The 13,559-nt window shown below is 38.0% G+C and overlaps 1 protein-coding gene across 5 annotated transcripts in view; it reads left to right on the top strand.

Annotated features, from left to right (window-relative positions):
• LOC149160585 (ubiquitin carboxyl-terminal hydrolase 17-like) overlaps nucleotides 1-13,261 on the top strand; it is a 131,249-nt gene extending 117,988 nt beyond the window's left edge. For 4 of the 5 annotated variants that reach the window (XM_089436736.1, XM_089436737.1, XM_089436738.1 and 1 more), the window contains 4 exons: nucleotides 10,742-10,826; nucleotides 10,922-11,134; nucleotides 11,535-11,596; nucleotides 11,718-13,261. In XM_089436736.1, coding sequence (XP_089292862.1) covers nucleotides 10,742-10,826; nucleotides 10,922-11,134; nucleotides 11,535-11,596; nucleotides 11,718-12,165 — 808 coding nt within the window. In that variant the 3' untranslated portion in view covers nucleotides 12,166-13,261. Of the gene's footprint in view, nucleotides 1-10,741; nucleotides 10,827-10,921; nucleotides 11,135-11,534; nucleotides 11,597-11,717 lie in introns of those variants that run through there. The other variant, XR_016261801.1, reaches the window with a different exon arrangement.
• Nucleotides 13,262-13,559: the final 298 nt, after the last annotated feature.

Raw genomic sequence — 13,559 nt, forward strand, 5'->3', positions numbered from 1 at the left:
GAAAGTAGCATTTTAGATCATTCAAAATCCAATAGACTTCACAGTTTTTCAGGATTGGGGGCATTGCATCGTTTCCATCAAATTGTGTCATGTATGAGGGTATGGAACTAGTATTTAATCAAGAGCACCAAACCCTATGTTTACCTTGATGTTAGTGGCATTGGTTGTTGAACTCCTTTATCACGACCCTACTAAAAATGTACCCATGACTCAAACAAAATCTTGACTTGACATGTTACATTTTAATGCTTAGAAGGTGATATTGATGATAAATATCCCAATATAGACAATGATTTTGATGATAGGTAGATATATTTTTGGGATGCTAGAGGACATAAAGAGCCTGTTTGTTGATGTATTTTTGGTTCGGAGATGCATTGCATTCAATGCTATTTTGGTTATGTTCACACTTACATGCTATGTAAATGAGAACTTTTCCCTGTTTGTGCATACATGGTTTGGATTCATAAGGATGCACATGAATATTTATGTTGTTCTTTAAAATTTGAATGCTTTATGTGTTTTTGGTCAACTGGTTTTTTGGTCTAGTTTTTTTTACTAGTTCCCGGTCCACAAGGTTTTCCGTTCGGTCATCGGTTCGGTTCTGATAACATTGAGACTAACCACTCAGATGAAGTGAGGGAACATGAATACATTAAAGATCGACCAATCATCTAGTCTGCCCCTTGATCCATAATAGTATGTCCATAACATTAAGCGAAAGCACATGATTACATAGTGGTTAAAGTACTTGTTGAACCCACCTTCCTTCAAGAAGGAATGTCAGATGGGAGAGACAAATCCGACTGGAGCAAGAAGTAGAGGATTCTGGCATCATGTTATGTCCTAATCAAATAGGGGTGTTGGTTGGCTGGTTGTCTGAGGAGAAAAAAATTATTCCAGGGGTTACCCACTTTTTGGTGGGTAATAGGCCTCGTGCAATGTTACCGACAAAAAGTGGGTGATGTGTAACCCATAGGAGAAATTCTCTATTAATCATCCAACAAGCCAACAATCCTATGATGGCCCACTGCTAGTTTTATATTAGAGCTTTCCACCTATGCTTTGGTCATTGCTCTCTCCCACTTGCATGCTTCTTGAAGGAAGGTGGGTCATATATTGGAAGGTACATGAACCATTTTTATAATCATATGTTTTCATTTAATGTAATGGGGCATACTAATATTGATCACAGGCCAAGTTGGATGATTGACCAGTCTCACTTGTACCCTTGTTCCCACACTTCATCTGGGAAGGTTATCCTTTGCCCCTAGTCCATTGGGACCTCCCTCAAGGTCCTTCCTTTGGGAGGGGCACTAATATGAGGTGTTCGTTGGAGTAGCGTGTTGAAGGTAATCCATACTTGCGACATTCCGTGTTTCCCCTATTATCCACATCCATACTTTGGGTTGATTGTCATTTGTCATTGGGATTGGCACCCTTTACATCGAAAATAGTAGCAAGAAAGGTCCTTCTTTGACTTGTGCCTTAGTCAAAGAGACTAAGAAGCAATTTTCCTTAGCATGCACGAGTTCCTAAAATTTAGAATGAGTTCCTAAAATTTAGGACAAATTCCTATAAATTAGGATAGTTCATGAAGCAATTATACTAATGTGCAAAAGTGGAAGGTTTAGTTTGTTATCTTCTAGTGCAAGTTAATTTTGGAAAAGGACAAGCAAGTGAGCTTTAGCGTCTATTTGAGGCAGGGCGTGTTAAATGAGTTAGTCAAACGTAGTTAACAAATCAATCATCAATTCGACTTTCCAAAAATACAACTTCCTAGATTTAGCTCATTTGAATTGCTTATAAGACGACTGGAAGGCACAATTGTATTCATTGTTTTGTGAGCACAAGTTGGTGAGACAAGGAAATAGAGATCACAATTTTGTGTGTGTGTGAGAGCTTGTGAGAGGAAGAGTGTGCACGACAAGCTTGTGCACAGATTGGTAGAGGTTATTTTCCCTTGGGAATTTGCGTTAGGAATTAGGAGGTAATTCCTAGTTAATAGGAGCAACCTGTGCGCATGGATTGAGGAGGGATGCATTAGGAAATAGGGCTCAAAGAGTGTGCAAAGGATAAGGGAAGCAGATTAGGGGTCTTGCAAGTGTTTCAAGCTTAGGAAAAGCAAAGAAAACCGGATTGGTTTTCAATGAAACAAAGTTGTATTGTAAGAGATCTATTGCTCATTTTTCTATCAATAAAATTCTCAAACAAGCAGAGGGTTTTCCTAGTTGGGTTCCCTAGAAAAATTGTGTTTTTGATATTGTGTGACTGTTTATTTCTGTTCCTATTCCGTTGCAAATAAGTAGAGAAAATTTGTGTCCTAATGAAAAGAACCTAGCTTTCAGATTGTTCATTAGAGTAGTCGCATATTTTCAAGGATTTTCTACACTTTGTCCTCATCTTTGAGTTGGGGCTCGAATATTTTCCCTAAGAGTTTGATTCAATTGAAAGAAAGATAAAAACATAGGAATCCTCAAATAAAAAATAATGGAAATTGCAAAATATGGTCGAGACGTAGTAAGCATGTGGACAAAACCCTAGCATGAGCTCTACCCCCTCGTCAACCATCACCCAGTTCCTTGGTATTTCATGCTCTATGTAAATAAAGGAACTCATGAATGTCCCAACCTTGATAAGTGATAAATTGCTACATCATTAAGGGTTATTGGAAAGGCATAAAGCAAGATGGGTTGTGTAAGTTATGCAAAGATAAATCATTAAAGTAAAAGACGCACTGAGGGGGTGGAAAAAGTAGGTTGAGGAAAGGGGTAACTCTTACCTCCACGATTGCTCCCTCTTCTCGTTATAACAATTAGAGATGTTGACTTCCTTCAGTCGGTATCATGGTTATGGCCATCTTCATTGAAGTCTTTTCCATACCATCACCACCTTTATCACTTCTTCCTATGGATTGATGGGTCTACTTGTGAAATGTCCTTCCCCTTGGGGGCTAGCATGTTAGTTTGTGTAGCTTGAACAGGTGTTCTAGTCTCAGATTGTGTCTATGAGGCTAAGGAACACATTTTCTCCAATACATAGAAAAGTTTTTGTGAGAAAAGGCCTTGATTAGATTTAATTAAGTACTTAATTAATTTTCCTACGTTTAATGTGGGGAAATAACTTAATTAATCAGTATTAATTTGAGTAAATCGATTTTCCTCTAGAGACTTCCTGAAAAGTCATGAAAAATGGTCAAGATGATCTTATCCATCGATTGTGATTAGATCATGTCTTACTCAACGAGAGATTATAAGAGGAAATTGAAGGGCATTTGGGGAACACATCGAGACACATAATTATAGTGATAGCAAGGGTGCAGAGGCAGTGAAGGGGCATCAACAGAGAGAGATCAACAGTGGTTGGAGATGAGATTACCAGAGAGATTCCTCATAGCGATTTCCAAGGAGACAAGGAGATCGGTTTTTTTGTAGAAGAAGGTCGATTTTCCAGTGGTGCGAGTTGCTCCAGGTAGTGGTGTGAATTACCCTAGTAGGCAGTGTGAATTGCTTAGAGAGGAAGAAGTGATGAGGCTAAGAGAAACTTGCAAGATCGATTTTCACAGGAAGATCGATTTTCCTGTTGAAGTCGGAATTTCTAGTGGAGGTCGAGTTTAATTTCTCAGCGAGTGCGAGTTGTTAGGAGGTTTGAGCTTATCTGCCAGGCCGCACATGAGTCAGATCGAATAGCGAGAGGGAGGCCAAATTTGATTTGAGGAGCCGAGTTTCTTCCAAGAGGTCAGAGTGAATTGCAGAAGTGATCAGAATAATTTCCGAAGGTTTGCTAAATTATGACAAACAATTTTGTAATTATCTCCATCACAAATTTGCTAAAGTATAATAAAATAACTCATCTGCAGAATCAACTTTCCCCACGCTGTGGCTTTTCCAGGGACATTTGTCCAAAAATATTGGTGTCCATTATTTGTGTGTGTGTGCATAATTTTCTCAGTTCCCTGTGGTTATTTATTTTTCAGGAAATTGCGGTTGTGTTTTATTCAGTGTTTGCCACGAGTTAATTGCAGAAGACAAATAATCTAATTAGATAGGTGAATAATAACCAATAATTGCAACAATATTTAAAATTTAACATGGAAGCACCTATTAGGGCTAAAGGCATAGTAATCTCTAACACAAGTGTGGTAACTTGCGTACAAATCCTGAGCTAGAATGACATTAACAAAGTTTGTGTGAACTATTTTTGCCCCCCCCCCAACATTAAACATGGTCCACTATCATGCTTTAATGGTTTTCGTACCTAGCGATGTTGATCTCACTTGATCTCGAGGGTATGTTTCAAGTGGCTAATTACACATGTAACAAAGATCCCTTGAGCGATAGCTTGGCACCTCTCTAGCACCATTTAGAGATTTCCTTGCCTAGTCTTAAGAGTATATATGACCTTTTAGCTCGAATGTTGCCCTCTTAAGATGAACATTAGGCTTTGAGGAACCTCCACATGGTTGTATGCCTCTTGCTATACCTCAAGATGTTGAAACGCTGAGCCAGGAAGCTAGGGTGTTGATTGTTTAATGATGTGCCTTGTTTCCCACCATAATGAATAATTCCATAGGAGAAAATTGTTTCTCCTATCTTTGATAGCCAACTAACCGAAAAACCCTACACATTTGCTCATTGATGATGATAAGCTAGTTTTGTCGCCATTTGCACTGGTCATGCACCTCTCACCACCTGTCACTCCTCTTAGATGAGGGTGGGCTACTACTCAACACACACTTGACCATTTTGCAATAGAGTGCTTTTACTTATTGTTTTGGGAATTTTAACATGGATAAAAGGGTGATTTGGATGATTGACCAATCTTGATTGTAAATTTGTTCTCTCACCTTACCACGTGGGTTAATCTTTGACCCTAGTCCAGTGGGACCTGCTCAAATGCCTTATGGTCATATGAGGGGCAGTAATTGGAGAACTTGCATTGAAGTAGTGTGTCCATTACTTGTTCCAAATTTAACATTTTCCATATCACATCAGCTCCATCCTTCAGGTTGATTGTCATTGGTTCATTAGAATTGACACTCACATATCCGTATCTTTGAGTGGGGATAGAAAGCTTTTTTTCGGAGTTTGATGTAGCTAAAAGAATGAACAAGCATAAGATGGCCACAATGAAAGAAAAATAAAGTTAAAATGTAAATGATGGCCAGGATATAAGTGAACATATTGGCAAAAGTCTAGCATGAGCTATACCCCCCTCATTAACCATTACCTGGTTCTTGAGCACTTGATGCTCTTGTTAGCTTTTCTTAAACCTAACAAAACAATTTAATGTGCTAATAACTTTTTATACCCAGAATTTTAGTTTTGCAGTAAACTCAAATATGAATTCATGCATAGGAAATATTATAGACCTTCTAACAAATCTACATAATGAAAACAAAAATCAAGCACATGAAATTTTGAAATAGCAGTTTACCCTGGAAACCCGACTTGAGAAAACTATCATTCACGTTTTTTTTTAAATTTCAGCTTGTAGAGGAAAATAAAATTTTTATTACATTTACAAAACCTATCCCAGCGCCTTGGAAATCAAGCCAAACATATATGTCTAGATTTGTGTGCCAAGCAACGATTCACTGCCTTGATGTGCATGCCAACAGTGTCTAGATATTCATGCCAAACTATTGCCTCGATCTGTGTGCCATTGGTGTCTTGATCTTTGTGCTGTTGTATGCTCCTATATTTTTGTGCATACATCCTTGTGCAACTCTCACATGCGCTGCCTATATCGGTTTGCGTGCCTGGCTGCCTTGATCTGTGCACTGCCTTTTTCCTCTCCTTTTCCTCACTCCTCGCTCTTAGGCATGCGTGCCAACTTCCTTGAAGTGCGTGATGCCTTTGGAATGCATGCCAAGATTTCCTTAAGAAATTACTTTTATAATTTTTCATTTACCTCATCATTCACGAAGTCAACTTTGTGAGTAATGAAATTATCCTTGTAATTCACGATGATCTCGTAATTCACGATCTCAAGATCTTTAACATTAATTAATTAATGTGCTTAGGAAAAATTAAAAGTAATTTTACTAGGAAGTTTTGTCAGACATCTTTTGCATGCTCGACACTAAGCCTATGTAGAATCACTAGTCTGAGCTAGCAAAATTTAACAACTCCATCTTATCAAAAGGAACACTTGCATGTTCCTACCCTGATGAGCGATAAATTGTCTCATCTTGGGGGCAAAACAAATGCTAGATCATAAAGAGCAAGCTTTGATCCTTGAGCTATGCACCATTTATAAAGCATTGTAAAAAAGAAGTAAAAGGCGCACCAAAGGTGTGGAAAAAGCAAGCCGAGAGGGGTAACTTATGCATCCATGAATGCTCCCTCTATTACATCTATACACTTGGGATGTTGACTCTCATTAATTGGCCCCTTGACCATGGTACTTAGCCATGAAGTCCTTCCCCTTCATTGCCACCTATTCTCACTAACCTTGGAAATTCCTCCTCCGTTTGGCGGTTGGAAGCACCTAATACGTTTGAATACTTAGCCACCCCTACAAAGGTAGGGAATACATGTATGAGATTTGGTCTAGTTAGATATTTGAAAGTGATCCTGGTTTGAAGTATTATGCCCTTAACACTTAAGTAGAGTCCATTTAGATGCATCCATTGTTTTAGTCTCTAATGAATGGTTGTTTTCAGTTTAGTTTGGGATGGTTTTTCCAAATGGTCCAGAGCCGTTGAAGTCTTAAGGGCACCTTGTTCCACTTATACTCCACATGATGGCTAGGCCATACTCATACTTTGAGAGAGCTTGATGATCTTGCAGATGCAAATTTGCCCTTATTCAAAATAAAGTTGGGCAATTAGATGATCTTAGTAGTTGATGGACACCCCAGAGTACTCTTAGATGCCAAAACATTGAGCTTCTCTTGCTTAGCATGGAGGATTCTTGATGATGTACCAGTGGGACCCAACGCACTCGTAGGTTGGGCTTGACACTACTTGATGGGAATGCCCTGATTCAGAGCCCAGATGAGGATGATTATCACCTACGATGATTGAGGAGGGCTCGTTGCACCTGATGGAACCCCAATGCTAGAGAGAGAGCACACTACGTTGTCTACTTGGTACCCATAGACATGATGTAGGGCACGCACAATTGGTTTTTGGAAACATGGAGATGCTTTGAAGCTTGATTTGAGGACCTTCCCTTAAATCGAGATTGATCATGATGCTTGGAGATCCTTGTAGCCCTTCCAGTGCATTTTTGGAGCATTTTGAGCCCTAAAAGGGCATGATGTCATCCTTTTTAGAGGCTTATGTCTCACATCTGTGGGCTTTTGTTGACATATTTTGTTGTTGAACTAGTGGGTTGGCTTGTAATCCAATTTTAGTTCATGTCTACTTAATACCAAACTTGTTTTAGGGGCTTTTAGTAGATTATTGAAGTTGATAGACATCATATAACAAAAGGATCACCTCTTTCATTTGTTCATCTTCTCATTTGGGAATTTCGACCTCATTAGAAGAGACTTGACTTGATTTGTTGTATTTCGCTAATTGTGGAGATGTGATCTTATGTGGATTTTGGCTATTCAAGACTAATATTTGTTGTGGAGACATCATTTTGAGATTGAAAGAAGGCATGTTCTTGGATAAATTGAGATTTTTTTGTTGAATATCTTTTATGATTTTTGCATATAATGGAATATTGCTAGGTTTCTATTATTCCTTGTTTAAGTGCATATGTTTATCTGAAATTATTGCATGTTGAATCTCTTATCCTTGAACTCCCTAGAAAACCTGCTAAGACTCCATCAATCAAGTAGGGAAAAGGAGCTGGGGTCATTCTTGATGATCACAACCTTGAAAGTTTCATCTTCCCCCCCCCCCCCCCCCCCCCATCTTTTTAGTGCTTCATGGCAAGCCACTAAGGCTAGGGCAAGAGTTGAATTCAACTAAGGTTTGCCCCAAGTCAATGTTGGAGTTGGTTTGGTTTATTTCCACCTTGTTTGACCTTGTTAACTCAAAAAATAGCATCTTCTTTAATGGAAGTTGCCTAATCAGGGATGACATCATCAACTATAGGTAATTTAGGCCCCTTGAAAACCCTATTTTAGCAAATGGGCTTCAACTTGGGGCTTGTTGAAGGTTTGTCTTTCCATATTGTTGATCATAAAATTCAAGCAAACCTTTTTCCTTGTGCTTGTATGCCTAGATGTACTATTGTTGAATCATATCTTGAAACCCTAGGCATCAAGTGTTGTTTTCTAGGCTTCTTTATTGGTACATTGTTTGTTTTCTAGGCTTCTTCATTGGTACATTGTCCCTTTATACAAAGAATTGTGCCCTAATCCAAGTGAGAAGGACCTTGATCAAGACTCTCCTACATCACCTTTGATCCAATTGATTTACAATACCTTTAGGTGATATATACTAGGAACAGTGGGAAGCCTCATGTGTGGTGAAATTCCACCAAAGTGCAGGAGGTCTAGCCCTTGCCTTGTGAGGCTTCTCACAAGGCCTACTAGATTTTGAGGCAACATGCCCAAATGCACCTAGGACACCCCTAGGTTGGCTTTGACCCTGTTTGATGGACATTGCCTTGTTGGAAAGCCTAGAGGGTGATGGAGAACACTGAGATGATTTGGGAGGGCTAGCACACCATGCCTAGATGCCAACGCTTGCCCTTGATGTTTCCATGTGATCCCTACATGCCCTAGAAGGGTGACGTGGGCCTCCTTGATGATGACATAATAGTGAAGGAAATGTTACTTGGAGATTTACCCATGCATTTTGATGATGTACCTTGGAGTGAGGAGCATTCATGGACCCACTTTGTCATTTGCTTGATGGAGATTGTTAATTCTAGGAGGGTGATGTCACACTAGTAATCATTTATTCCCATGTGTGGGATATTTTGATATATTTCTTATATTTTAAAGCTATCCCAAGGTCGGCTTTTGACCTTTAGGCCTAGTTGAATGCTCCAAGCAAAATTTTAGGGATTTTGTTGTAAATCTATGAAAAGTGACTTGGTTGTCCTCATATAAATAGAGGGAAGTCACATGCCTTTAACATCATCTCATTTCACTCAGTCTTCTTTCTAAAAGGAGTGCACACTAGTTCTATTGTACTTTTCTCGTGGATACAATGGAAATTTAATGGAGCGAACTGTCTTGGGAGGGAGAATTTTGCATGGAGAGACTTGTTGGAGATTGATGAAGTGATTCTTGTTGGAATTGTGTAACTTTATTGCTAATTTTCTTCCATTTTGCATGATATATTTCTAAAATTATGGTTGTTATTGTGCCATATTAAATTGTGCAACATATTTCTTGAAGTCTTTATTCTTTATGGTATGTAAAATGTCTTGCAAGAATCCATCAAAGAAAATTTGTTCATGCATCCTTTGACCTTAATCTCCCATATATAGAAGTTGCTAGGGTTTCAAAGAGAATAAATTTAATTTTCCACCCTCTTCATCCATGGCCCTGTATCATAGACCTTCACCTAATTAACTCCATTGCCCAATTGAAGGAAGGCACTAGTCTAGTTGTGGTGATCATCTTAAATTTCTATGTCTTTTCCTAATTTCTTCATATTTAGGGTTATGGTTTGGTTTTAATTTGCATGTTATGGTAATTTTGCATCTGTCATTATTCTATTGATAAAAATTGCATTTAATGGGTTAAAAAGGTAGAATCTCACATTAATTGCATTTTTTTCCCATATTAGGATTGACGTCTAGGCTTCTATTGCTGTTTTATGCATGCCAACCCATTAAAAACCACAAAAGTTTCATTTCCCCTGATTTACCCCTTGATAGCCTTCGATACTCTATTGAATCTATTTCTGAGAGGCTATTTCTTTGCTGTTATATGCTTTTCCATTTGTTGACTTGCATATCATAAAAACCTTAATTTATAACAGCCCTCTTCTAGTCCATTGGGGTTGGTGGAAAGTGTGCTTGATTGCTTGTATCTCTTATTATGACCATCAAGGCCTTGTGAGTACCTTCCCCCATAGCCATTAAAACTTACAAGACCCTTGGGCCCTACTTTGTTAAAGATCTTTCTTGGATGATTTCTTTAGGGAAGCCTCCCTTGTGGGGATAACATCCACCACTAAATAGCTAGAGAGGCCACTGAGGTTGGTGGCTTATTTCTTTGTTTCCATAAGACCTAGGTTGCCTAGTGTAGATTTGCACTAGGCCTCCTAGATTTTGTGGTAATAGTAACATTCTTCAAAATCACATATGATAAAAAATATGTCTTGAAGGATGGCCCTTGATTCTGGGACAAGTCAGGTCTCTTTATAAAACTTCAGTTTCTAGATTTTGACCTTGCAAAAGTTCCTCTCTGCCATACTTGTAGGGGGGAGTACCTATTCTCCCATACATCCATGAGAAACAAATTTGTTGGAAGCAGTCGATAACACTCTAGGCAAATTAATTCTCTCATATGAAATATCTACTACAGGTATAATTGGGTGGATATCTATATAATATTTTTGTAATTAAAAAAAATCCTTATCTAGCAGAAGAGAGGATTTAATAAAATTGGGATGGATCCAAGTATATAAATTGAGCATACAAGTTCCCAGGATGGATAATTTCTTGTAAAAATCTTAAAATAATCCTGAAACCATCATGTAGATGCAATACATTTTAGGTTAATGCACTAGATGCCTTCTGTGTTGAAGATCAATTTATGTTTCCTGAATATTTCTATTTATTGATAGGATTCTTCCTTATCATGTTATGATGCGCAGGTGCAAATTCTATGTGAAAGCTAAAAAAAAATTGGCTATACATGAAGCTCCCAACATTCTTACAATTGCCTTGAAGAGATTTAAGGTAGTAATTCTTTTGTCCAACTTAACTTTCAGAAATGGATTTTCTTCATTTGTGTTCATTCAGAATTTCATGCAAGCTTGTTATGGTTCTTGCAGAATGGAAAGTTTGGTAAACTCAACAAACATGTTCCTTTCCCAGAAGTCTTGGATATATCACCCTATATGAGCGGAACTGGTGATGCACCACCTCTATACATGCTCTATGCTGTAGTAGTTCATGTAGATATGCTGAATGCTTCCTTTTTTGGGCATTATGTTTGTTATGTGAAGGATATGCACGGGGCCTGGTACAAGATTGATGATGCTGAGGTTAGTCTATCTTAGATCATTAGCCAAGTTAGTATTCACTTATTTAAGTTTTTAAAAGGTATCCAGTTTTGATTTTCTAAATGTGATGAACATTCTGTTTTCAAAAGCTGAAACACTGGAAATAATGGTCTGTTAGGTACTGTTGCTTCAATTTGAGCATTTTAGCACTCCACTGTTTATGATAAATTTCTACTGTATGCAACATTATGATTTCAAAAACCTTGAGTTGTAATTTCTCATGTCAGAAAACTTTTAAATTGGTATGTATTTTAGTTTTTCATGTGACACCGAGTTCAAAAGATTTGTCTAGAAGGAATGAGTATTTCATTCACAGGTTTATCAGTTTATTTCAATTTAACCTCCTTCCAGATTGATAATGGATTCCTGCTTTGATCAACAGGTACAACCTGTACACCTTCATACGGTAATGTCAGAAAGTGCTTACATTCTTTTGTACTCAAGGTGAATGCAAATGTTAAAACTTAAATTGCTTTCTTTATCGATTATCTTACATTGGTTGTGCTTACTTATAGTTAAGTAATGCTGAAAACAAGCTTGTTCCTAACGGGCAGTATTGTTTCAGGTCTTCCCCACGGCCGCCAAATGTGCAGAATAATGAGATTGCTCAATCATGCATAGTAGCACCAATAAATTATCATAAATATGATTCTTGGCAGTCATTTGCATCAAATGGACACAATGGCAGTTTTGACAGGAATGTTATCTCTTCATTGAACTCATCAACTGCTAGATTGGATGAAATCCATTCCGATTTCTTTTGGAATTCAAATGATGATTCAAGGGATGTATATGTTAGTGATACATTCGATGGAGATGCTTATGGTTTCAATTATGAGAGAGCTCCTTTGGCTACAACAGATTGGGACTCAAATCCAGGTCCTAGGGAGTACACTTATTTCACATACAGTGATGCCGTATCTCTTTTAAGTGGTTCAGATGCAGCTTCTTGGAGCACAGAGAGCTATGGGGATTCCACAAGTACAATGGATCATGCCGAGATAACAATTTGATGATTTGGGATTTGCAACTTGATCCAAATATTACTTGCCTGAAGTGTTCAATGGCTAATTCCAGTTTTGTACTGATTACCTTGTTCTTCCGAATGCTATGGATGACTTCTAAAAAGATGTTCTTAACCTGGATTTTGGATCCTCAATCTGCAGAATATCTCCAGAAGGGCAGTATTTCTCTGCTAATCTACTGCTGGATACCAATGGACTGTTTGCCTCACCTTTTATATGGCACTAGACAATTTCCCATCCACTATGCTAGTCTAGCTACATGCTTTTTCTTTTCTCAATATTGGGTGTAGTAATTTCTTCGGACTACTCGTTGTGGTTACAACACATTGACGATACATTTTAGCAGAGAAGTGGAGGGGGGGAGATTTGGACACTGTACTCTCAAGGCTACTCTCATTATGTCTCTACTGTTCATTGTTTTCCGAGCAGGATGCACTGGATAGCAAGACCATTGACAGACAGATCTGATGCTTGTTGCAATCCTGAGATTTGTCAGTTGCTCAGTAGATCAGTATGGAATTGAAGCCTATTCATCAGGAAATCGAATATACTGCTAGAGGAACTTGGGTAGCAACACAAATATTGACTGCTTTGAAAGAATTTCTGCCATTGCAGAAAAGTGGCAATAAAAGAAATAAAAGTGAAGGAAAGTCACTATTTTATCTTCCATCTTGAACAGTTGATTCATGGATTATTATTTTACCTGTTTATAGAATGCATATTCAGGTAATACAGATAAATTATAAAAATATGCTATTAGCAAAACATGAAGTCATTATTGATTGGGGTATGTCTGTTTGAGCCCTATGAAGAATATTGCTTGCTACAATCAGAGAATGTATAACATATCAATCTTGGTAAGAAAAATCTGTTAGGATTGATAGAATATTTACTGCATTTGAATTTCTGGTTTACTACAGTGCTGGCAGTACACTGGGGTTCAATGCCACGGTTTAGTCGGGTTACATGGGAATAAGTACAAACTTGGGCCCATCAAAAGGAGGATATGTATTTTCTTTCCTTGTACAATATATGACTGGTTAAGGGTCAATAATAACTAAGAAGAGCTACATGGTTGAGTTCACTTTTGTGTTCAGTTTTGAATTCAGAGCTTCATTCCATTCATTGTGATTCAGGCTTCAGCAAGTCTTTGGTATACAGCCTATTTCTTTTATTAAAGAATTTTAAGCTTGGTGCATTTGGTTCGTTGGCTTGTGTTATAAACAACTAGGAATTAGATATTCTTTGCTGTTACAATTCTGTTTTTTGGGGTGATAAATGCTTTTTCCCTAAAAAGTGGGAACTGTGGGAAAAAGAGATCCCTAGTTGACTTGGGACTTTGATTCCCATTACGGGTTACAATTTGCGTTGGTGTTTTACAT

The sequence above is a fragment of the Pinus tabuliformis genome, chromosome 5_2, assembly GCF_031772625.1.
Source record: "Pinus tabuliformis cultivar Carrire ecotype Pingquan chromosome 5_2, CPIR1, whole genome shotgun sequence".
In the NCBI taxonomy this organism is placed as follows: Eukaryota; Viridiplantae; Streptophyta; class Pinopsida; order Pinales; family Pinaceae; genus Pinus; species Pinus tabuliformis.